General features: G+C 35.5%; 1 protein-coding gene across 1 annotated transcript in view; it reads left to right on the forward strand.

Annotated features, from left to right (window-relative positions):
* RIMS2 (regulating synaptic membrane exocytosis 2) overlaps positions 1 to 25,914 on the forward strand; it is a 408,362-nt gene that overhangs the window by 165,254 nt on the left and 217,194 nt on the right. Inside the window, exons 5-8 of the mRNA XM_026842040.1 lie at positions 21,272 to 21,480; positions 22,839 to 22,958; positions 24,769 to 24,868; positions 25,641 to 25,764. Coding sequence (XP_026697841.1) covers positions 21,272 to 21,480; positions 22,839 to 22,958; positions 24,769 to 24,868; positions 25,641 to 25,764 — 553 coding nt within the window. The remainder of the gene's footprint in view (positions 1 to 21,271; positions 21,481 to 22,838; positions 22,959 to 24,768; positions 24,869 to 25,640; positions 25,765 to 25,914) is intronic.

Raw genomic sequence — 25,914 nt, forward strand, 5'->3', positions numbered from 1 at the left:
ACATTTGAATGATAAAGTTTTGAGAAAATTTATGAACCAAAATTTGAAGTTTATTTCCCCTCAGGACTGTTAGATGCTACAATCTTAAGTAAATTTACACACGTTCTCACTTTCGTGTTCTTCCTAGCCTAATCTTTGAAATATTTTGTGAATGATATGTGGGAATAAGTGCACCTTCAGCAAGTTCACAGGTGACACCAAGCTGAATGGTGCAGTTGATGTGCCTGAGGGAAGGAATGCCATCCAGAGGGACCTGGACAAGCTCAAGGAGTGGGTTCGTGAACCTTCATGAGTTTCAACAAGGTCAAGTGCAAGGTCCTGCACATGGGTCAGGGCAACCACTGATACCTATACAGGTTAGGGGATGAAGGGATTGAGAGCAGCCATGTGGAGGAGGACTTGGGTGTACTGGTTCGTGAAAAGCTGGACATGAGCCAGCAATATGCACTCGCAGCTCAGAAAGCCAACTGTATCAGGGGCTGCATCAAAAGAAGCAGGGCCAGCAGGTTGAGGGAGCTGATTCTGCCCCTCTGCTCTCATGAGACCCCACGTGGAGTACTGTGTCCAGCTCTGGAGTCCTCAGCACAGGAAAGACATACACTGGTTGGAGTGGGTCCAGAGGAGAGGCACAAAAAAGAGAGAGTTGGGGTGGTTCAGCCTGGTGAAGCGAAGGTTGTCCAGGAGACCATATTGTAACTTTTTAGTACTTAGAGGGGGTTTATAAGAAAGATGGGGACAAACCTTTTAGCAAGGCCTGTTGCGATAGGACTAGGGGTAATGGGTTTAAACTAGAAGAAGGTAGATTTAATCTAGATATAGTCTAGATATCAGGAAGAAATTTTTGACAGTGAGGGTGCTGCGACACTGGAACAGGTTGCCCAGGGAGGTGGTAGATGCCCCATCCCTGGAAACATTCAAGGTCAGCTTGGATGGGGCTCTGAGCAGCCTGATGTATTGAAGATATCCCTGGTCATTACAGGGGGTTGGACCAGATGACCTTTAAGGGTCCCTTCCAACCCAAACTATTCTATAATTCTATACGATTTTCTTTTTAAAGTGTTCCAAGATCTAAGGGTGAAATTTGCTATATTGGTGTTAGATGAAGAAAATAGGCAGGTATATAACAGCAGGTATATATAACAGCAGCCCCAATAATTCTATAAATACATATTAAATACTACAAAGATTTTATAAAATAGAATTTTTTTATTTGATTCCATTATATCAGAGAAATTTATCTGTTAAGGCCTTCATTGCAAATTTTGAAATTGAAATAAAAAAGGAAAAAATGTCAAAACATTAGTAAATTCAAGAACAATCAGAAAGCTCCACTGTTTTACAAATATGATGAAGCTACTTTTCCCACTTCCTAAGCAAACAAGTTGTTAGCAAAGATGCTGAATATGTACTATGCAATAATCTAATCTTGCTATACAGTTTATGTGTGTGGTTTTTGCTTGTACTTGGTATCTCTGAGTGTTAGACAGAACTCACAACTGAAGAAATAGAAAGGGAAGTAGAGACAAAACAGAACTTAACATCAACAAAGCATTTTCTGTTTCTTAGTACTTTGTTTTGTGGTCTTCATGATTCATAGCAAAAATTATTTTCATATATAACTCAATATGTTACTGTTAGTGGCAACTCCTATTGTTAGGTGATTTATATGGCATATAAGTAAAACAGCATGGAGGAAAGACAAACTCGGAAATTACTTTCTCATTCGGTATAGAAATTTAGTAAAGAAGCAAAATGTTCATAAAGCTTATGAGATTGTATTCTTAGCACAGTATATTAATTTAATATTAAACTATTAAATTGGCTACAGCTGAAATTGCTTGCTTTTTTCCTGTGAAAGATGACTGTAACATTGGCATCTTTGTGAAAAGACCTACTATCCCTGTCAAGTCTCTTCATTCCGCTAACCTGCTTTTTGCTGTGCTGCTTTTAAGTACCTCAGAGAGCTGGGAGAAGGAGGTGGTTTGTTTCTCATTCCCAAACATCAGCAAAGTTCTGCTTGCAGAGCAATTTACAGTTGGAGGTGTACAAGCCTGAAGAGACTCTTAAGGTGCAGGTTGATTTTGTTGTGAAAATTGTGACAAGAACTGCCATTTAAAATACAGTATATGTGGAGATTTCATCCAAAAATCACTGAGTTCAGTGTGAAGCTTCACAGTTTTTATAGTCCCTTTTAGCTGAGCAATGACCAGAAATCTCAGTTCTAGCTGTAATGTTTGTTGACAACATTCACTTTTTTGATGGGGACAGTAACTTTTGTCTTTTTCTGGTGTTTTGATTGCTGAGATTCTTGATTTGAAAGTATGAAAGAATCGTGTAAGTTTCCACATATGCCAGTTATTAGATGCTTGGTTTCTTTCACCCAGCATCCTATTCAGGCATTTACAACATTGCAAAGAAAATGACTGAAAAATACTATCAACTGAGGGTGGAAATCCAGCATGGGAAATGCATGTGATATCTAATGCTGGCCTATGGGAAGCTCTTCATTATAGTTCAAAGTATTGAACTTGCTTTAGAGAAGTGTTTTAACATATGCACAAAACCAGTTATTGCCTGTAGTTGAAAAAATACTTCCACTGGTAGGCAAGAGTTTAATTCACTTTTCAACCTGAAGTGTTAATGTGTACTGGTATCTATTATCCTGTGTCATGAATTATGAACATGGCAGAGGAAAGGGCAGAATATGCAAGTCATGAATTCAGAAGTCATCTGAGAATTTATCTTCTTCCTTTGGTGGCATTTATATGGATTATAGTTATCTTCTTCAGTAAGTCTAATGTTAATGTATATTCAAATCTAGAAATTTAATGAATTGGTTTATAACTTACTCCATATTCTCCCAGTAGCTAAGAATACAAAATAATATGGTAATATGAAACATGTGGAACATATGAAATGTGCCTCCAGGAATAAGTATTGAAGCAGTGTATTAATATTTTAAAATGCTGACTGTTGGTAATAATGATGCAGACTGATAATACTATCATTTTTCTTTATTGGTTGAATTGTGTTTTTCGTAGTCTGCACAGTCTGGAGTGTAGATTTTTCAGAAAGTTCTAAGGAGAAACAGGCTGGGGACTGGGTGCATTTTGTGTGGGAGACCTAAATAATAAAAACATGCTTGATGTAAAACTGAGTAACAATGTAGTGTTCAATATCTGAAAAATTTACGTTGTTTTATTGTAAGCAGAACTTTTTCATTATGAAGTTCTGGAGCAATTCCATTAAATGCAACATTATGTGCTTACAGAAAGACCAAAAGGTTTGTGAATAATTAACATAAGGCTTTTGTAACAATACACTTTACACATTCCAGCTTAGTATAAACTCGTGTGACATTAGTCCCCCAAGGCATATTTTTTCAAACTAAAAAAATGATTACACTTGAAAATGAGATATTCTAATTTTATGGTATTTTATAAATTCCAGAATAAGGATTTTGTATATGAAGAAACATTTTTCCTCTCTATTCTATCAAAAAAGTGTGTCCATGTATATGTCTAGTGTATTTAATGTAATTTAATTAATGGGGATACTTCTGTTTGCATGATCCTCATTTCCGTGATGTTAGCAGAAAACAAAACAATCCCAATCAACATTTATAATGTATGCATTTAAAAAGGCTATATTTGTACCAACAAAAGCCAACTATTTTCCTAAGTCAAAAGAAAAAACTACTCTATAAATACAATTTGAGAAATGCTGACCAGATTCTCGCTTACATCTGTATTTGCAAGGCCAGCTGACAACATTCTGGCTGATGTCAAATATAGACTGAGAACAGTATTTTGAAGTTGTTAAATAGAACACGGTACCTGCTAAGGTATAATGAAATTTTTTTAATATTGAAATGAATAATATCCAAATTGAGTAAAAAGCTATGTATGTATACTCCCAAGCATCACAGCTGCAGGTACATTTATTTTTTCATTTTATTAATACATGGGCTGAGTAATTGAATTTAAATTAATTTTATGTGAAATAGCTGAACTAAACAAACTTTTGATGTAATCTCTTTTCTCCTCATTATCCTACTAGAATGTGATTTAACTCAAAACCAAACAACTGTAAATAGGAGCTTTGTAAAAAAGGTGCTGGTTTAAAAGAACTGATTACCCTTGAAAACTAAATCTAGTGAGACAAAATAAGCTCCTGTATACCAGCGAGGGATCTCAACCCTGAATGTTCACCTTTGCAAAGGCGTTTCCTCTGTTGTGCACAGAATCAGAGCCCATCTCTGATTACTTCTTTCCTTGAACTGGAATCTGGATACAACATTGTTGTGTTTCAGAACCAAGTATGAAATAAAAAAAAAACCCAGTAACCAGATTGCATGGTCAGCTGTACTTTCTGTCCTTAAATCTTTGTTTTGCACCAATATCTTTAATTTGATTACCCCATGGCCCTTTTTCATCAAATGCATGGTATCTGGAGAAATGAGATGTATTTATTCTTTTAATTCTTATTGAAAGAGCCTGGATTATTGTAACTGTCCATGTTTTTCATGATCCTTTGCAGAACACTCATCAGAGTAGTATTGAGTAGCTCACTTTCCTTCCTTTATCTCTGTAGGTGGAAGGAAGCTTTATTATCTTGATTTTATGGACTGGAAATCAATGGATCACTGTCAGAACAAAGCTTAGCATACAGATCCCTTTTATTTTGAGCCTATTGCTCGTTACTGTTATGGGAGGAACTGAATTCACATTTCCGTTAACCTTCATTATAATTGCTAGATTTCAGTTGGGGGTCACTTGCCAAAATTGTGGTTGATGTTCTATTCAGGCACAAAGTATTTAAACGAGGCACTAGATCTAATTTATCCCTGCATTCCGTTTACCTCCCTCTAACCCCCAGGCTCGCTGCTTTGACTTTCTGTGTGCTAGTCTTCTTCCTTTGGTCCATTCTGGGTCTTGTAAGATTTTGCAAAAATCAAAATCTTCTAAATTCTCAAGCTGTGATACCCACCTGACTCTTCTATTAGCAGTACTAGCATTTGTTCATTTCAGTACATTGACTTCATACCCCTTTCACTATGTTCAAAGCTCTCCTATACCTGCTCTTTTTATGATTGATTTCTTCTAGCAGATTAAGTAACCAAGGCATTGTGCAAGGCCAGAGCTGGGAACAGGGCCTGAAGTCTCCAGTGTGGAATATCTGCCTTTGTCATACAGTGTCTGAGAAAGAACAATCCCCACAAGTACTTCCTTGCACTGTCCCTGCCTGCTAGTTCTACTCATGGGTGCCTTTAAAGCAGGGAAAGAACTGCAGTCTTGACATCCACCATTTCCCTCAGCGCTATGTCAACCCAACTCTTAAACACCTCCAGGGATGGGGACTCCACCACCTCCCTGGGCAGCCCATTCCAACCCCTAACAACCCGTTCTGGAAAGAAATGCTTCCTAATATCCAGTCTAAACCTTCCCTGGTGCAACTTGAGGCCATTCCCTCAATTTTGCATCAGATCTCATTTGAAAACAACAAGGAAGAAGAAAAGATGCTGAATTGTGGCAGAGAAGCAGTTAAATTCTGTAACTGCTTTTGTTGAGACATGCAGTTTGCCAAAGTTGTTATTCCCAAAGCATATCATACTTGCCAGTTCTTTATCGGATTTGACAGAGGATGATCTAAAAAAAAAAAAAAAAAAAAAAAAAAGGCAGGAACAGCAATGTCACCCTAAGAAGTCATTAACTGCTTGTGTTGTTTACAGTGTATAGCTATGAGCATGGCTAATCCTACCTTTGCAAAACCTGTGGTATCTCTTCATTTCAAAAAATCAATTCTAGAAATGGGTATTACAAATCACAGTCCATTACAAAATGTATAGTAATAAATGTTAATCGTTATTATTTGTATATGCAATATTACTGATCAAGATTTGAATTTAATCTAATTTTATTTTCTTTTGATAGATGTAAATCCAGATTTACTTGCATAATAGTAAGCAGCAACAAAAGAATAGTGAGGTCAAAATTATTCCTAATCATAAAAAATATGATCACAGACTTTTTAAAAATTATAGATTCAGTTAATACAATATTCTAATTGTAATTAATTGTTTGTGTTATAGCTTATTTGAGACTTTGCTTTTTTATAAAGCTCTGATTTGGGTAATGACTGCAGTTCTTACAGTACAGCAGGGATTGTCTATGGTATTTTGTCTGTGCTGAGCAGGAACAGGTAGAGAAGAAGAGTGTTTCAGGGAGTTCTAAGAAAAATTTGCTGAGCAGGTATTTCAAGGGACTGGTGGGTTCATTTCCAAGTGTTTGCTGCCAGATTTAAATCAGGAGAATGATCCTTCTGTTGTTTATAGGTCAGCTGGCCATATCTGTTAAGGTCATTGTGATGACACCTGTGCCAGCTGGATCCCACACACTATTTTTTTCACATCTGAGTCCTGTGCAGAGATACCAAGAATGCATGATGAGGAAAAGAGGCAGCCTCTGCCCTACTTTCCTCTCCTTTACCATAAAAAGTAAGAAAATTTTTTTCTTTTACAGTAATATTTGAATAATGGGAAACCCCAGGAAGCTAATTTCAACAGGTTTCTGGCACTTAATTAAAAAAAAAATATGTAATTTTCATAATTTTTGTTGTTTTCTCGTCAAAGGCTTTCAGTTTCATACTCCACAGAGATTAATAAGTAGTTCATGAGTGAAGTGTGTAAGTCTGAAGAGGACAGGCAATGGGAAGAACATGATGCATTTGCTTCTAGTCATCTTTAGGTAGTAGCAAGTTAGTACAACAGCAGTTCATCTGAAGATAAATCTGATGTGGAGAATTGCAAAGTGAATGTGAAAAGCCTTTTATTGCTAGGGTTGTGTTAAACTGAATTAATTATATTGTCAAGTGAGGTGCACACCTAAGGAAATGAGCAACTGAAGTAAGGCAGAAGAGAATATTTTGAAAATGGCTGCACAGCTGTCTTATGCAATTCCATCTGAAGTCACTTGATGGCTTTTGAAGCATTTTGCTTTGTTATCCTTGATACATTTGTAACAAGAATGAGTTATTAACCTCGTTCAGAGCAGTACAGTTTCAGTCGGAAATGTGCAAATTCTATTCTGGGAATATAGTTCTTCTACCGGGAGAAGAGAATGGTGGTCCAGGCTGATCTACACTATTTGCTTCTGAAAAAATCTTTTGCTGTGAGCTACATGTTACACTGGCTGAAGGACTGCTTTCTGCAATGGGAGTCTCCATAATGTAGGACCTGGTCCAATTTATGAGGTGAAATTCCCAGTAGGTTTTGCAGACATTAAGTATTATGATTATTTCTCATCTCACCTCAACTTTCCAGAAATTTAAAGATGAACAAGTAGAGGATATGAGGGAATTTTCCTTAAAAAGTAGTGAAAAATACTGACCTTTTGCTTAAACTCATTCTGGAAATATTTAGCCTCAGGAGATATATTTTTGGATAATTGTGATCATAGAAAAACAGGAGACTGTGATTAAATCCTTTATGTAACTCCTATTACAGCTTCAGCTACCATGAAGGCTGTAATTATGGGAGTAGTTCTTGTTGCCTGTGGAAAGGTCCCTGAGTAACATGCTTATTTATGTATTCAGCTAAATGAAATAATTACAGAGCTAACATCAAACAACTATTCTTTTGTGGAGCCTTCTTCCATTGTTCTGTATTCTTTTGAAATCATGAAGACACTGAAAATTACAGCTAAGAAATCTACTTATCATTAGGATTCAAAATTAATTTTGGAATATGAATGTACCTATATGTCTCTCTATATATAACTTCAACAATCTTACCCTTATATCTCCACAACATTTTACTAACCGTATTGGTTCTCTTTGAAGAACATCCTTGGATAATTTCTATACAAATGAGGTTTTCATCCAGTTTGTATACGTAGACATGAACAGTCCTGGATGGATGTGAGGAAGAGGAATTTTTTTGATTTTAAAAATATAATAAAATTTAATACTTGTTTGGTAAGTAGATTTTTAGAAATTCTTGTTGTTTACTAAGCATGAGTATAACAGAGTTGGAAAGGGCAGAACTACAAACCTATAAATTATTGAAGAAAAATGAAGACCTATATTTCTCAAGTTTGGCACTGAAAATTATTTGGAACATTTTACAGTTTTCGCTTCTATGTCTGTGTGTCAGCAGCTCATTTTAAAAGAGGGTAATTGTAGCATCCACTTAATTTCATTATGCTGACAGGCCACAAAGGAAAATTCCTTGAATTTAACCCCAACTCCTGCAGAACTAACATACTAGCATCAGAGGAATACTCTGAGGAGACAAATAATTTTGTATTTAGATCTGCATTTAGATTATGTTCAGTAACTAATGAAAGGGGCCATTAACTGAAGAAACAAAGATATTGATTAGTTACTTATTTAATCTACACCCTTTGTTCTGTGCACAGCTGATGATAGTGGTCCTGGGTGATGGGGGGAGTTTGCCATCATATTATGAAAGATTATACATTAACACATTGGTATAGGGATTAAATGAATGCTTCTTGGCAAACTGTCCTGGTTTCAGCTGGGATATAGTTTTCTTCTTAGTAGCTAGAAGAGTACAATGTTTTGGATTCAATGAGAAGAATGCTGATAATACACTGATGTTTACAGTTGCTAGGAGATCAAGGTCTCTCCAACTTTCCATGTCCTGTCCATGCATAGGTGTACTAGAAGCTGACAGGGGGCACAGCCAGAGCACTGTGAACCCAAATTAACCAATGGAATATTCCATATCATGTAATATCTTGCTCAGTATGTAAAGGAGGGATGGCCAGGAAGGGGAGTGGGGGTTCTCTCTCGCTTCCAGGATTGAGACTGCAGGATCTTGGGTTTTTTTTTTAGGATTGCTAGCTGGGAATGGGCTGGCTATCAGTTGGCAAGTGGTGAAGAATCACGCTGTGCATTGCCAATTTGTACTTTCTATTATTGTTACTGTTTTATTTTATTACAATTACTAAACTGGTTTTTATCTCAATCTGAGTGTCCTTTCACCTTGCCAATTTATCCCCATTCCCTGGGCAGGGGGAGGATGAGCGAGCGACTGGGTGGTGTTTGGCTGCCAGCCGAGTTCAAACCATGACACAAACTAAGCCTCATATCATTCTTACCTTCTGGCTATTTCATTTTGCAACTCAACCTTCCTCTTAATGTAATACATGCAAGACTTTTCCTGCATGCACCTATGTATATATAAACATATATAGGCACAAAATCAGATTGGTGGTGCTAAGGTGTCTTAAAAAGCAACCATGGTCATTGGTATTTTATTTTTGCACATCTGTTCTTTAAACTGTAAACCAGGTATAACAGATCATTGCTCTAAACTAATTTAATTATATAGTATCACACTGTCAGATTGTGCATAGAAGGTATGAAACTAAATTAGACAGCTCATTATGATTGTTACTTCTGGAATCCACTGGAATTTCATTTCCAGGTTTTCTGTTCCTCTTTAAGGAGGTAATTAATTTCCTTCAAAGAAGGTGGTTTGACAAAAATAACAGGTAATCAAACTCAGAACAATAGGTGTTTTTACATATACCAATGACTTTCTTCATCATGAATATTAAAGGAGAGATCAATAATTAATGATCCAATTACTAGTTTTCAGTGGCAATTATTACAGTGTCAAGGTGATGAGAAACCCTGTCGCACTGATTTTTTTTCTGCCACTCCAGTACACTGAACCAGCAGATGCACTGCAAGTTTCTAGAATGTTTATGGCGTGTGTGCTGCCAGGGGTGGATAATACTTTGGATTTACTGCTGCGATTAAGCTCTTGTTTCTTAAATCAAATAATTTTAACAGTGAAATGAGCCTATACTGTATCTGCTGCAGTTTAAAAATCGGTTTTGAGAAGGTAGTAGGTTGAATTAATTAAAAATTACACTTTTTTTTTAGGCAATCAGAAAAGCTGTTATTAGTGTTCCACACCTGAAATGTTAGATCAGATTTAAAGAAAAAAATGGCTAGGATTTATATTGAAATGTTGTATTTCCTTGTTAGAAATAGTCTAATCTTAAACTGCTGACATATACCACAGGAGTTGTATTTCCATCTTGATTGTTAGGTAGAATTTTAAAATTTGCCTATGGCTTTCTGCATAATATAAACCGAGGGCTATAGACAATAAAATAAATCTCCTTAACTCCTGAGTGGTGGTTTGCTGTTCAAAATGCCTAGTTGTTCAAGTATGTAATACAGAAGATTTTGATTTTTAGATATTCTTATTTCTGTTCTAAATTGTGTGTTTCTTATCAGTGATCAAGACATTTAGAGTGAATTTAGAGTCCTTTTCTGTGCCTACTGAGAGCTTGTAATACATCATTGGGAATACCATGCTCAAAAATGTGGACTGGACCTTTTTTATTTTACCCCTTCCCACCAGCTCTCCTTGTAGGGCAATAGCTATGTCCAAGGGAGGATGTTTTTTCCTCCCAAACAAAACCAAATAACTGATCAGAAAAAGCCAGTGGTGAACTGGAATATAGATATTGGTTTGATTCTTTTATCAAATTGTTTCACTTCAACATTTTAAATATTTCTATTTAATAATAATTATAATAATTATTATTATTATTCACAGATACATTATTTGTGTATTGACTGTCTCATACTTAAAATCGCAAGAGTATTTCTTAATATCACTTTTTGGTAGCAAGATGTCAGTCATCCTGACTGGAAGTAGTAGAGAGAAAGGACAAAGATGTGATCAATGAAACAACTGACTGATCCTCAATCATAATATATGGGTGGCTGTTGGGCTGATGATGGATATTGATTCTAGATAATGATGTGCCTATGATAGGAGGCATCTCTATGTTAGTAGTGTCTCCTTTCATTAGGATTATTTCCATGTGACTTCGAGGATAAAAATACTGAAAGCTATTGAGAAGTAATATATTTGTGTTTCTTTAAAACTAAGCTAAGATGATTTTCCTTTCCTTCCTGACTTGTTCACTATTTCACTGTTACTTATGGTTGATTGTTCTCTTGATGAAATTCATACAGCTCTGTCATGAGTACATGTGACATGCTAAGTTTATGTTCTTGTTTGTGAATTTGACATCAGATCTCATAAAGAATCCATTCCCTTGCTGTCTTTCATGGTCTCCTGTTGTCTCCACCTTGTAAATGCAAAGCTTACTTAGTATTATAGATTTTTATTATTTGCATTGGCTTCAGCTGTTCTGGTAGCCTTAAATGTATTATTTGAAGAAAACATTGGTATAGACTCCATGTCAGCAGATGCCCATTTCTAAAAAAGTTAAAATGCACCTTGTTAAGTGCTGCCTCTCAAAGATAGAGAGCTCATATGTCTGTCCAAAATGTCCAAATAGAAATATATTCACATTTAGGATTCAGTGCATGTGCAGTAAATCCTATGCCCCTGAGACTTCCAGATGCCAGGCAGCCTTGTTGGAGCTACTCTGACAGTCATTTTGCCAGTCACAACTTCAGGATGTAAAAAGAGTGTTTATCTGTGGAACGCTGAATATGTGTAAGCCAGCACAAAGTGAACTGGATGAGTAAATATGTCTACTAATGCTAAATAGGGTTTTCCTGAAGCTACTTATTTCTTCAGTTTAACCAAGCCTCTTTCAGTGAGTGTAAATAAAATGGTAATGAGAAGAAAAATCTAACGGAAATAGGTATCACAAGCATACAAGACCCAAACCTCTTTCTTAAACATTGTAGCTGTTTCTCACAAATTTTCATAGTGCTCCAATTATGAACTGAGATCTCTTCCAGGGTGCTATAAGGCTCATTTCCAACTGGCTTGTCAGGTTTTACTGTTGTCTTGCTGTTGGCAGTAAGACAGTTGAATCTGCCTGGACTATTTTCGAAGTCTGAGGAAGCAATTCGTTGTGCATGTGCAGATCCGTTCCTAGTTGTGCTGCAGCTTCAATGTGTCACAGAACCATCATATTTTCTGTGTTTGTATGACAGAACTGTGCTTCCCTAAGCAATTGTTTTCCAAGGTTTTCCATTTTTCTGAGCCAGTAACTTGGGAAACATAGGGTTTTTGTCTCACCTTCCAGACGCCAGTTAAGTCCTGTGTGCATTATATCCAAGAGCTTGTTAATTTTTAGTAGACTAGTCTGTGAAGAGAGGTAGGCTCATTCACGACACCTAACTAGGCTACCTACTTTTAGTTGATGGGAACATTATCACAGTGTTTCAGAAGACTGAGCTGCTGAAACAAGGGCCAGATACGGGATTCTTTAATGGTGTTAATAGGTTTTATTCTCCCCTGCATTACTAATGGTGCTTGTTTCCTCTGTAATTGGGTCCCTCATTTAGGTATAGACAAGCTGGTATTGCTGATATTGGTTCCAAGGCTGAGATGGTAAAGAACTTGTGATGAAGCTGTCAGCTGGAACTCTAGGGTGGAGGGATGAATGGTAATGACAGATAAGCTATGCGTGAGGTGAGGTCAGCCCGTGAACATATGTGTGTTCTTTGCGGATGTGAATAGGGAAGAAAAAAGAAAAAGGCATATCCTGTAAGAAGGGAATGAAAATGTAGGCTATTTAGAATAATAATAAAAAAGTATTAAAATACTTTTGATTGCTTATGACTGGGCATGATCCAGAAATACCATCTTATCTAAGCTTTCCAAAGCATCTTTTCCTTTGTATTCTGCTGAAGAAATTTCCTTTTCCAGGCATAGGCTCAAAACTTCCTACAGAGAGATCAGAAGGAAGTAGAAAAGTGAAAATGTCAGGAGGGTCAAAAGTGTAATTTGGTGTAAGCATCTTTCTAAGACAAAGTCTTAAAGACAATCACACAAGAGAAGAATCGATAGGATATTATGCTTGATTAGTTCCAGTTTTCCCTGATCTTATTAGAAATAGAGCAGCAGGGAACATGCAACAAATGTGCAAATCTGAGAAACTTAAATATTATATGAATATTAATAAGATATCGACTGGCAGTGGTGGACTGGGTCCCCAGTATAAGATGTCTGGCTGCTTCCAATGACTTAACAGTACCGGTCCATTTTCTTGGTGGCCCAGAGTGTGAGTTTGTGTACCAGACCACAAGATAGAGGCCATGTTGTGACATATGGGGTCACACTCCAGGCATCATGAGAGGCATGGCTCTCAGTGTATGAGGTCTTCTAGTACGTGCACTGTGCTGTGACTGGAAGCATCTCTTTCAGTGGGAGTCTGATAAGTGTGGACTTCCATTAAGAAATTATGGTGGTTTTCTTTTATTTTTTTAGCTCCAGCCAACTGATTTTAATATACAGTAGCTTTCTACAGTGAGTAGACAATTTATCGTACAAATGTATTTGCCATATTGATATGTTTCCTTTCAATTTATTCCAAGGAAAGACATTTAACAAAATATATTTGATTAATAGACTAAGCCTAATTTTGTTTTACAAAATGTAATTTTGAAGAAAGTCTTTGCTGTAATTTAAATCCTTCCAGCAAAACATAAGAAAATACTTCCAGTAAATATTCTATCAACAGTGACGCTAAATCTCAGTTTCAGAAGAGCCAGAATAAAATAGTCATGCTGAAGCTCTTTCAGCCTTTACATTAGATAATCCTTTCTGTTAAGAGTAATACCCTTTCTGTTGAGCAGTACTAGTAGTAGTTGAAAACAGGGCTGCATGTTTGAGGGTAAACCAGGGTCTTCAATTTGAATAACACCTTCCCCTAAAAAGTATCACTTAAAAAAATAAACCTGAAATAAATCAAGATATTTTAAAGTTCTTAATGACTGACCCATGCAGACCAGAGAAGTTTCTTTGGTGGTGGTATCTCTAGCCAGTACCTACATGCTCTCCATGTCATCATTCTTGCCGCATGGGTATGCACTGTTGTTATGTGCTCATCCCTCCCTCAGTTTGTTCTCTCACCTGCCTTGTGCAATGCAGCACTCTGCTGTTCACAATCGTCTTCCAGCTGTGTAGCCTCTCTTTTATGTTCTTCTTTCTTGGCCATAAGAACTTCAAGTGGTTTTGTATGTTCATCATTAACCATGGCAATTATGCAAGGTCACACAAAATCACTCCTAGACTCTTCATCCCATGAAGTGGTCCTATAAATCTGCAGATCCATATATCAAAGCTGAGATTCCATCTGATTAAATGTAGACATCCACAAACTAGGCTTCTACACCCAAGATAATCATCGTGACTTTTACAGTCATTGAAGAAAAACAGACACTGTGGATATATAAAATAAGTCAGATGAATGGAGCTAAGACTAACTGCTTTAGAAATCTAAAACTACCTTTGATGAATTCTGTGTGTCTCTACTTTTCAGGGGAGAGACACTTTCCTACTTATTACAACATCTGCTAGTATTCTAAGCTCCAAATGAGAAGTGTTTGCTGACTTGCGCATAGTGATTTTCTTAGTGCTTGTGACTGTCAAGTTCCTGTGCAGAAGTGTTGTTACACTACTTAATCTTTGATTCATGTTAAGAACGGCAGCACTGAATCTCACAGGTGAGTCAAGACCTGCTTTCTAGATCTGACAAAAGATCTCCTAGCAGTAAGGCTCTTGAGGCCTTTGAGTACAGCTTTTAGCATAGGTGCCACTGTTTTACATAGTCAGGGCTAAGTGCAAACATCAGACTTTGGTCCTCAGTTTCCTTATCACTAATGAAGATTGATACATTTTTCTCCCAATTACTGCATTTCTCTGTATTTCACATATTAAAAGTCAAGACTGTACTTCATGTAAAGAACAGCTTCTTTCTTTTGTTTTGGTAGGACCAAGTCCTTCAGACATTTTCCTAGGCTGTTCCATGTTGAAAGCTGGCAAATCCAGAAGAATAATTACCTCCAAACAAGAAGTATTGAAATGCATTGTAGGAAGTTTCAAAGCGTGCTGTAAGACCTACAAGGAGAAGCTTCCTTTTGTGCTCAAACTGCATTAGTGACTCTTGAAAAATATTTCTGTGCTTTACATGTCCCAGGCAACTTTGTTGCACCAAATGCTAGCATGTCCCTGAGGTGTCTAGAGCTGACAAAGCAATTGTTTAAGCACTCATATAATCACCTCCAGTCAATTCTGGCTGTGTAGCTCCTCTTTGGAGTCACTCACTATGCAGCAGTCAAGATGGATAGTATTGCAAACACAGAAAGTGACCTACTTAGATGAAAGTTCTTCAATAGCTGTAGTCCACTTTTCACTTCTCTCCAGAGCCCTCCTGGTGTAGGGCTTGCAGTTAAGAGGACAATCAAGTGACATGGGATGTGCTCTGCTCACTACAGCCTTATGCTGAAAATCAGTGTGGAGGGGGAAAATACTCAATTGAAAGGCAAAATAATTTGTAGTTTTGAGTAATGGCAGATCTGAACAATCATTGGCTCATGTAGTTGGGATGTAGTATGTATTCAGTGTGCAGTATGTAGTCAGATAGACTCCACACCTTGAGAACTTTTAAGTTGTATGACCTGTCCTTTTTGGCAGTGAGATTGGAAGAGATGTTTTTGTTTTACTTGATTCAAAGCAAGATGATCTTTTTAATTAACCAAGGGAAGAACATTCCAGTTTATACAGGTCCTGGTTTAGGCAGAAAGGGTGTGGGTCATCTATATAGCCTATGTGAATGTTTGGGCACCTTAGAACATCCCAAATGACTCTGTATGTGTAGAACAGCTAATTAAATTGAGCGTCTTATGTCTAAACTGTTTGGAAGGTAAATGGTTTTGAACTTGACCGTGAACTTAGACAACGTTCAAGAAAGAACAGACACATACTGTGTATGTTAGATTCAAATTAATTGATGCCTTTTAAAAGATATTTGATTATTCTATTTGTGGATGGGAAAGCTGTTCTAAGAAGCAAAAAAATACATAATCAAACATTAAATTATAAGGGGAATGGAAACTGAAATTCTTTTAAATACACATTGTCATTCAAGGTTCCCACTGCTACAGGAAGTTCCCATTGCTGTGGGCTGCTGGGTGAAGAAGAAAATCTTTTCCTCTGTGTATTGGGTTTTGGCTAAATAAATGAGCAAAACATAGTGTCAGTAAGTTTACAAAGGTTTCAGCTTACCACCATTTATACAGAAAGGCTGATGTGGTTTTTCTCCCAATCTGATTTGTCCATGCAAGCTTTCCATATACACATAGAGCTCACTGACCTTAATAAGAGCGGACCTCACATATGTCCTTTCTCATATCCAGTCACACTCTTGAATTTATGAAGCATCTGAATGCTGTTATAATTACATAAGATTGTATCTTGCATAGTAATATATTTGTTCCTTTTTCTATGAAAGATGGCTGTGATATTATAGCTTATATAATTTATCAGTGAGGTGATTTTTTTGCCGAGTCATTTCTACTGCACGCCCTAAATGCACGTATTCTCAACAATGATCTGCTGTTGTGGAAGAGAAATATCTAAGGGACCATCAAGTGCATTCTCTGGTAGTCAGAATTAAAACTACAGTGTCTTTGTTACAGAAAGTGTAGGGTTTAACAATTTTTATTGTAGGGAAACAACTATGTGTCTTACATGTATTACTTTTAATTTTACAATATTTCAAAAATCATTTACCTGGTCAAGATTTTAGTATTTATAGAACTTGCATTGAAAAATTTATGTCCAGTGATCGTATCAAGTCATTCATTTGTACCTCAAAAAAGTGCGGGTGTATGTACTCAGCAATACACGTCTCTCATAGTAATGTAATATGCTACAGGGCTTCCAGACAGTCATCCTGGTTATATTTTTATAAGTTAAAATGATTTATTAATAATAATTTGATTGCATTTTATTAACTTTTATATTATTTAGACCTGTCATTCAGATGACTTAATGCAGTGTAAAGGGCAAAATCTAGGTGATCTAGAAGAGCTTTTTAATTTCTAATTTCAATGACAGCTTTTTGGAAACATATAGCTACATATTTTAATGGAAAAAATTAATACAGATATGAACAAAACAGTATATGGATGGAGTTGTTGCTTATTTTCTTATAATTTTAATTTTAGAGTAATTGGTATTTGCTGTGAGACACAACTAAATTAAAGTCATCTTTCTAACATCTTGACTGAAAAGGAGACGGGAAGACAGTAGAGCAAGAAGTGGGAGTGCTTTGATCAGGCAACAGGCTTAACTTTGCATGTGTTCCTCCATGCAGGTTTAGGTTCAGGGCTTCCCATTTGATAAACAGTAACTTGCTTCAAAATAACTGGATCATTTAAAATGTTAGTAATTTGTATGTGCTAATGCCTCAGACATGCTGGGCTAAATGTGTCTGATCTTGGACAAATGTATGTGGATGCAGCATAAAGTAAATAATGGGTGGGAGGATTCTTGGAAACGTTTCTACTAAGGAGAAATCAGTTATACCAGCAGATAAGTCTGGGACCTATATTTAAAGACCTGAACAAAGAAACTAGTCCAGAGATCCTTTCAGTCTACATTACCACTGCTAAGGTGAAGAGTGAAAAGGAGAGTATATGATACCCTGTTCAAATGACATATTAAAAGAAATATTTGGTATTTCTAATTGTGTAAAATCAGTCCAATAGACTTGCTTTCCATGAGAGCTTGAAGAGTCCTGAGTCCTTTCTGCGATTTTGGTATTTTTTTGGATATGTAAACAGTTGAGGGTTTGTCAAAATATTAATTTAGGGTAGTAGGATCCTCCTGATGAAAAGATGATGACCATCCAAATGAGTCACTGAGACCTCCTTTATAAAGAGTGGAGGAGAAATAAGACGTTTTGGCTATGGTGAAGGTATGATTTATCTCACCTGGAAGTTCACATCTAAACTCCCCTTAAAGAGTTCTGTTTCCCTTCACTAATTGTAAAAGGAACACAGGCTGATTAATTCAGATGTACAGATCTGTACAATAAAAGTCCAAAATTTAGGTAGAAGAATTAGGGGTCTCTAGATGTGATTATCTGAGAGTTAATTGTAAAATTTTTCTAACAGGAAGTAAGAAATCTTACGTGAAGAGATTTTTTTTTTTTTCCTCTGAGAGAAGAGAGAAACTAGAAGCTCTCTACTAGGAAAAGAACCAGCACATTTTATTTTTACTGAATAATGGGAAGTTTTAAAAATTTTAAGTTATCACTCTCAATAACTTAATATGTGGTACCACATATTATTTTATGCATTACTCTAAGTAGATTGCTATTTTGGATAGCTCTATTAAAAAAAAAAAAAAAAAAAAGGATCCATAATTTCTTTAACTGAAAGTCAGTGTGTATGTTTCGAATGTGGGTGTGCATATGCCAGACTGCCAGAGCCCAACGCTGCTCAACATTTGCTCATATAAACACCTATAGGATGAACTTATATATGTACAGCACATCTATACTGTAAAGTACAGTTACTATAAAGGTAATTTAATATCTGTCTTTGAGTTTATGTCTATATGCACATATTGTGGACATGGAAGTAGCAAGTGAAGATTGGACCAGGTTTTGATGACAAGGTATTTATGCATTTGCGGTGGAAATGTATTTATGGTCAGTATGTCTCAGTGGCCTCAACTTTTCAATAACTTATTTTCCTTTTTTTAAGAAGTTATTTTCTCTGTAGACACACAAGGGAAAATTCAGTTTGATAGGAATCCTTGCTCTTGACAACTCATACAAAACTCTGTAATTGACATGGGAAAAGGCATGAACAGGACGGCTGGCAAAGCCATGATGGGTTTCATAAAGTACAGGTGAAGTGCTGTGTTCACTGTAGAACAACAAGGATGTAATAGCTGCACTCCTGGATTCCTTTTCGGTGGCTTCTTTTGGATTATAAATCATAATCGAAATGGTTGCTGAGAATTTTAAAACCTTAAATACAGCCAGTAATTTGCAGTTGTAGATTCTTAACGCCTGATAGCAGATAGCTACATTTAAATTTAGTCCTTTCAATGAAAATACACCATTTCTCAGAAATAGTTAGGAATTAGAATTAGTGCACCTGGAATTAGATACCAAATTATAGGGAACCAAATTACAACTCTTTTAGTCAGCCCTTGGTTTTGGGTACAGCAGTTGTATTGGTGACACAGAAAATTGCTGGGAAAAAAAAAAGAGTATGGACTCATGTGCCTTTAGTTCGTGCAATTAGAGCTGAGAAGTCATCATTACTGTAATGAGTTTTCCTCACTTAAGATCGCTTTTTAGATATATTTTAAAACCAGGTAGGGTTTGTAAAACAGGCAATAGACTAGAACTCTTGCTATCTTCTGGATATCTCTAAATGTATATTTATGCAGTAAAGGCTAGATCTTCATGAGCTCACTAATGATTTCAGTCAGTTCCCCTGAAGCAATGTCTTTGGAAGCAGAGGTAAGACAGCACTGAAAATTCCATGGCAGAAGTACCTTTTGCAAAATGTTATTAGCTTCCAGAAGAATATTTCTTTTCCCTATAGGCGTATACCCACACTTTATCTGTTATAGTCAAGATGCTAACAGTCATGACAAAGCAATTTTTGGTGACAATTTCCCATTTTAAAATGTTATCTTCCTTTTAAGAATCAAGAAGCAGTTAATACTTAGAAAATATGAATTAATTAAAGCTTCAATATAATTTTATGAGGTCCCTTTACCATTTATTTATGAAATCAAAGGATATATAATATACTTCAGTCTTTCTCCAAAAAAGTAAGGGACTAAGTTCAAAGTGTCTTTTTGAAAATAAAACCTTTGTATTCTGTACATTTCCTTCTTTAAAATGAAAATGAGGCTTTTTTTTTTTTTTTTTTTTCCCCTATATATTAGGAGAAAACAGGTGAAAAAAGATCGTATTTTTCATTGTACATAACATCCGTCTGGGAAGACTGTATTTTAGTTCTCTAAAGGATGTATTAGCTTTTTGTGGCTTAGTTTTATGGGGCTGTATCTTCACATCCTCTCTGTAAAATTTTCTAGACAAGTGTTAAGGCTGTGATTAGACCTATTAGTTGTATTTCACCAACTTATTGATGTAGCTTCAGAGGAATGGGTTGAGCAGTGTCAAAGCAGGATCTGAAGTAATGGAAACAGAAAAATATCGTTTGTGGTATGTACTGAAAAGAGCAGAACTACTTTGGTTTAGTGTTCTTTTGGTCATGAAATTTGACAGAAAAGTCAACATTTTTTTCCTGCAAACAGGAGTATCAAAATACTATGTAGCATGTAGTAACAAAGTATTTTTCATGTAACATGTAGTAACAATGGTGAAGAAAAAAAAAAGAGAAGTGTAATAATACAAAATGTGTGGGCATAATTTACAATTTAAAGTACCTACATAAAAGAGAATGTTTTATTAAAATAGTGAATCATTCTCCAGTTCTATGGACAGCAGTAATAATTTAGACCTTTTCTTTAATGCTGTTTTTTAAACCTACCTTCCTACCATGTGTCTGCCATTCAGGTTAAGTTCTGATTCTTAAAATATATTTATTTCATCAAAACCCTACACATTTTTTCCTAGTTATAAGGTACCTGTAATTACTAGAATTCTTCCTGATATTTAACCAGTAGACATTTCTCTTGGAATTTCAAGCAAAGTGAATAATGCTTTTCATTCTAAAACTTCTTTCTATATTTTTTTTCTTATCAATCTATCATATTTAACAGATCGTTTAACCTTCCTTAAAACATCATCTGCGGTACAGCTGAATATAGTGTATTTAAGTATTTTATTGAAATGAATACTAGTTTGTGTTAGAAAACCGAAGAAATACATTCCTTAAAATAAAACTTTGTTTAGATTATGATAAAAACTCATTCCATATTCTTGTCTGAAAATTCTGTTAGGAATACAACACGATTTGCCTTGTCTTTTAATTTACTGTAAGTAATGTTACAGGAACGGTTAAAAACTCTGAAGCAATGATGCTTTACACTATACATGATTTTATGCACACATAGACACACACAAACATACCTCCTTCCTCACAGTATTTCATATCCCATGTACTCTGTTGTTGGAGCCTTAACTTTTTCTTGGAAGCACTTTGCAAGTTCTGCTAGCAGACGTTATGAATCAGATAGGATAATCAGAAGAATTTACAATTTTACTGTATCTTTGTCTGTCCTTTCTGTCACCTTTCCTTTACTGCACTATCTTGTCTGTCTGATTCTCGCAGGAGACATGGATTACAACTGGTTGGACCATACGTCTTGGCATAGCAGTGAGGCATCCCCAATGTCTTTGGTGAGACATGTGGAGCCTTACCATTTAGTTTCCTTTATCATTTCACATTTCCTTTGTTTTATTTACACCTTTGCATGTTTTCTTTTTTGTATCCTTTTTTTATCCCACACCTATAGGGGACAGTCAAAGGGGAAAAAGAAAAACTAGGGAGCAGGCAGTTTTGTCGGATTCTAACACCTTATCCGAGAGGCAAAAGAAAATGGTGTGCTTTGGTGGCCACTCTTTGGAAGAGGACTTGGAATGGTCTGAGCCTCAGATAAAAGACTCTGGGGTAGATACGTGTAGTAGCACAACTCTAAACGAGGAACATAGCCATAGCGAGAAGGTACTGAGATTATGGAGCCTGCATTTTAACCTGCTCATTTGGTCTTTGTTTGCTCTCTGTCACTCATTAAAATAGTGTGTAAAATAAAAGATAGGGTGTTTTTAGAGATAATGTAGCATTTCCTAAGGTGCAGAAAAGAAAAACAAATGAAAAGTCTCTGCATGCTTGCAGCTTTTACTGTTTGGCAGCCTGAGAAAAAAAAAATAAATTGAGAGGGTAAAGGAATGTTATTCTTATGGTTGCATAATAGCATGTCATGGTATCACCTTCAAGTATAAAGTAATTAACAATAAGGATTCTACTGATTGGCTTATTTGATTTACTATGTTCAAACTCCTGGGGCTGAAATTAAATTAATAGTTTAAACCCCAGGTGAAAAAGGGAGAAAATTACGTCTCTCTGCACAGAAAAGTTGTTTTTCTTTTTTCCCTTTCACTGTCATGGTTGTTCTTTTGTTCTGTTGCCATGCCATTTTTGTGCAGTATTGTGCAGACTTAAAGGCTGTGCCATCTGCTTTGGTATTTTTTATTTTTGCTTTCTGTTTGGTGGAGATTATGATAAATCTTTTTAGAGTTATTAGTTGTAATGGTAGCAGATTTGTCTGTGCCTGCTAATTATGCATGAAATAGAGCATGTAATAGTATTTTTCTGATAAAAGTGCTATGATTACACAAAATAAAATGTTAAAATTTTATTAATTATGCCAGTATACAACTATGTCCATATATAACTATGGAATAATAATATTCACTGTAACTATGCTTCATATGTGAAGTAATTATTCCAAGAAAGAAACAATAAATTTAAATGGAGTAATGAATATACCTTTTAATATATTCTGTAATTTTTAATTTACGACTACTACTGAGAGAAAGTATAACCTGGAAAATGTATGTCAGTCTTAGAGAAAACCAACAGGTTTGGAATAGTGGAAAAAGAAGAAATGTCACATCAAATTTCTGTGTCGTTAAATTTCTTTTTCAGTATTACTCTTACAATAGACCTGACTGCTACAGTTGTTTTTGTCAGTACTCAGGTGTGATTGTCATTGTGTGTCGGTAACTATGTGGAGTTGTCTATATCTGTCTAATCAAGACACAAAGTTCATTCTATATATTTACAAAATGCATTTAGTAAAATAGATCATGTTATTAAATATTAGACATACATTGTGATGGACTATATATCCAAATAAATATTTTTTACCATATTTTTCTGTCATTCTATAACATTAAATATTAGTGTAATCATAATACTTTTATGGCATTTAAAAAATTTATCAGGATATTAAAAGTATTACTGAGATATTTTTCTTTAAAATCCTATTCACTGTATTTTCCATTAACACCATATGATAGCATCCTGTAACTTGGCAACCATCCAAAGATGGAGACCGCCTCATCGGTCGGATTTTGCTAAATAAACGACTAAAAGATGGAAGCGTGCCTAGAGACTCGGGAGCAATGCTTGGATTGAAGGTTGGTAATGAATAATTCTGAACTAACAACACTCTCAGTGAAACTAGCTATCTTTATAATGAAAGTATTCTCATATTATATAGTGTATGCATACCAATATCTATAATGTCTTATTCTCAAAATTACAATATAGACACATTTTATATTCAGCTACCAGGAGTAATTTTATAGGGTCCCTGACAGGCTCAAAAAATGGTATTTTTCTGAAAGACTAGACATGTTTTCACAACTTTGCTGTGAATGTCTGCTCTGCAAGATACTAATTGCATCCTTGCTGGGCAAGCCAAGCCTTGTCTGTTTTCTTCGGTATTGAGCATTGCACCATGGTAGAACTTCTGTTCCCCAAAAGAGGGGAAAAATATGAAAAATAAATTATCTATTTTCAACATCTGGGGTGCATCTGGAAGTTAATGACATTTCAGTCCAGAGCAGTCTGCCAATGGAACTGCCTTTTTCTGGATTTTTTTCCCCTTCTGATTGTTTTATTTGCTACATTTTAAATACACAATACAGAAAATTATTTTACATTTATTGTATATTATCACAAAGTAATGTTTACATCTCTTTCACATGCAGTACTATTTGAAAACATTATGAAGCTAATCTAGCTCACACCTTGATCTCATTTTTGTGTGATATTATTTGCAGTTCTAGCAATACTACTACAAGAATGAGAATGAATTATGCACAGTAAAAGAAGCAAGCATGTCTTTATTTTAATTCAATGTCCTTGTTTTAATAAATGATTCTGAAGTTTGATTAATTCTTTGTTCACTATTTAGCATGACACTGATTTCACTTTGGGTATGCAGATTAGATATAGTCATACGTTGTAAATAGGGATCAAATCGGTGTGGTTACTTATATCCTAAAATGCTTTGGAAATTTTTGAATTTTTTATTTAATTGACAAATTATTTTATTTTGAAGTCAGTGGAGAAGTCAGTAGAACATCACTTTGTGTATTATTGTCAAAAAATGCAAGAGAGACTAACAGTGCCACTATGAAGTACCTTTTGTTTAAACTTTTATGCTGAAAAATCTAAAATCTTATAAAGATGAACACTGAGATTCATGAATAGTTTAGATTCAGGAGTTACTGTTTTTCAATCTCAATAGACATCTGCAAAGATTGATTTTGAGCAGTTATTCCTGACCCGAATTTTCAAATATTTACATTACTGAAAGTAACCTAGACTGGATTTAGTATTACAAATTTTAAATCCCAATATGAAGACTGTTAAGAAATCTTAAGAATTTGAAGATTAAATAGTTATAACTGATTCTGATATGTGAATCTCCTGATTCCAAGAAAATGAACGTCAAACCTGTTGAATTTTCCTGTAGAGAAGTCTTCAGTATGATGAGTATTTTCATATGACTTGCCCAGCCAAGGTGAATTTGATTACTAAGAAGATATTTGGTGCTTAGTGTGAACATCATGAGTTCTGTTACATTAATATATTTGCTTTCATTTAAAAAGTATTGAAGTGAGCAGTCTAATGACCAATACCTTACTTTTTTTTTGGGTGGTAACTTATAATACAGTGAAATACTGTACATTTATTTGCTAAAGTTTAAAAGCTTTAGCATTCTGTATTTGCATTGTATTTAAATTACAAAAATAGCCAGAATAAGTACAAACATAACCTGTCATAGCCAAAATTCTGTGGTGTTTTTTTCATCTGTATCTGTCTTACTTGGGCTACCTCAAAACCAGGGAAATAATTGAATAATTCTTTCTGTTTCCAGAACATTTAAGTAATTTAAAGTAACTTTCATTCTATGAAAATACTTCCTCTTTGAAACAGGTAGTAGGAGGAAAGATGACTGAATCAGGTCGACTCTGCGCATTTATCACCAAAGTTAAAAAAGGAAGCTTAGCTGATACAGTGGGGCATCTTAGACCAGGTATGTATCTACTATAGATGTATACTGCTGAGTTCCTTTTCTGAAGGTGATAACAAGCGAGCGAGTTTAATTAGGTGTGAAATTATGTTCAATAGGTGTGATGAACTACTGCAGAATTCAACCTGACATTCAGTTACTAGATTGACGTTACTGCTTTTGTGAAACATGTAAATTCTCATGTTGTTTAAAATCATATTTTAACACTCAATATTCCACTGATGTTCTGCCCAGTCATTTTGTGGTGTATATTTTATTTGGAGCAAACAGGCTATTACAAACATGTGAACAGAACCTGCTCAGCTAAGAAACTGCTTCTATCCCAATGTGCAAACCATGGATTACTAGATTGGAGAATGTGCAAGAGATATTAACCATTAACATAAGAACAATCTGAACCTTAAATACTAAACTTTTAGAGGTAAATGGATCTTCAAAATAGTAAGTTGACGAGATATGCTGTTTTGAAGACCTGCATTTTCTGAAGAGCATGTTGGGATTCCTGTAAGCCACAGCTGCCAAAGCAAGTAAGAGCTATGTGTAATTCAATAGGGGTCCTGACGGTGATATTATTGTTTCACTGAACTTTACATATTTGAAGTTGAGCTGTAGAAAACCTTTAATACTCAGGATTTCCTTATATTTAGGACTTCAGACTTGTTCTCAAACACAGGTTTCACAATCCAGTAAGCTGACAGTAGAATGGCTTAAATTGTCATTGTAAGTACAGTCCACAGCAAACTTCCTAAGCATAATGCTGTTGCTGAAATTACAGGTGATGAAGTATTAGAATGGAATGGAAGGCTACTACAAGGAGCTACCTTTGAGGAGGTGTATAACATCATTTTAGAATCCAAACCTGAGCCACAAGTGGAGCTTGTTGTTTCAAGACCAATAGGGTAAGAAATTTTGTAATTTTTTTGTATTAAATATGATAAAAATGTTGCTAAATTTTGCTTTTAGGGCAGAGCATATCAAACAGATTCATAAACATTATAAACAGTAAAACTGAATGCAGAATTCTGTAAATCGAAAGCATAGCTAGAATG

The sequence above is a fragment of the Athene cunicularia genome, assembly GCF_003259725.1.
Source record: "Athene cunicularia isolate RWA chromosome 2 unlocalized genomic scaffold, athCun1 chr2_part1, whole genome shotgun sequence".
Taxonomy (NCBI): Eukaryota; Metazoa; Chordata; class Aves; order Strigiformes; family Strigidae; genus Athene; species Athene cunicularia.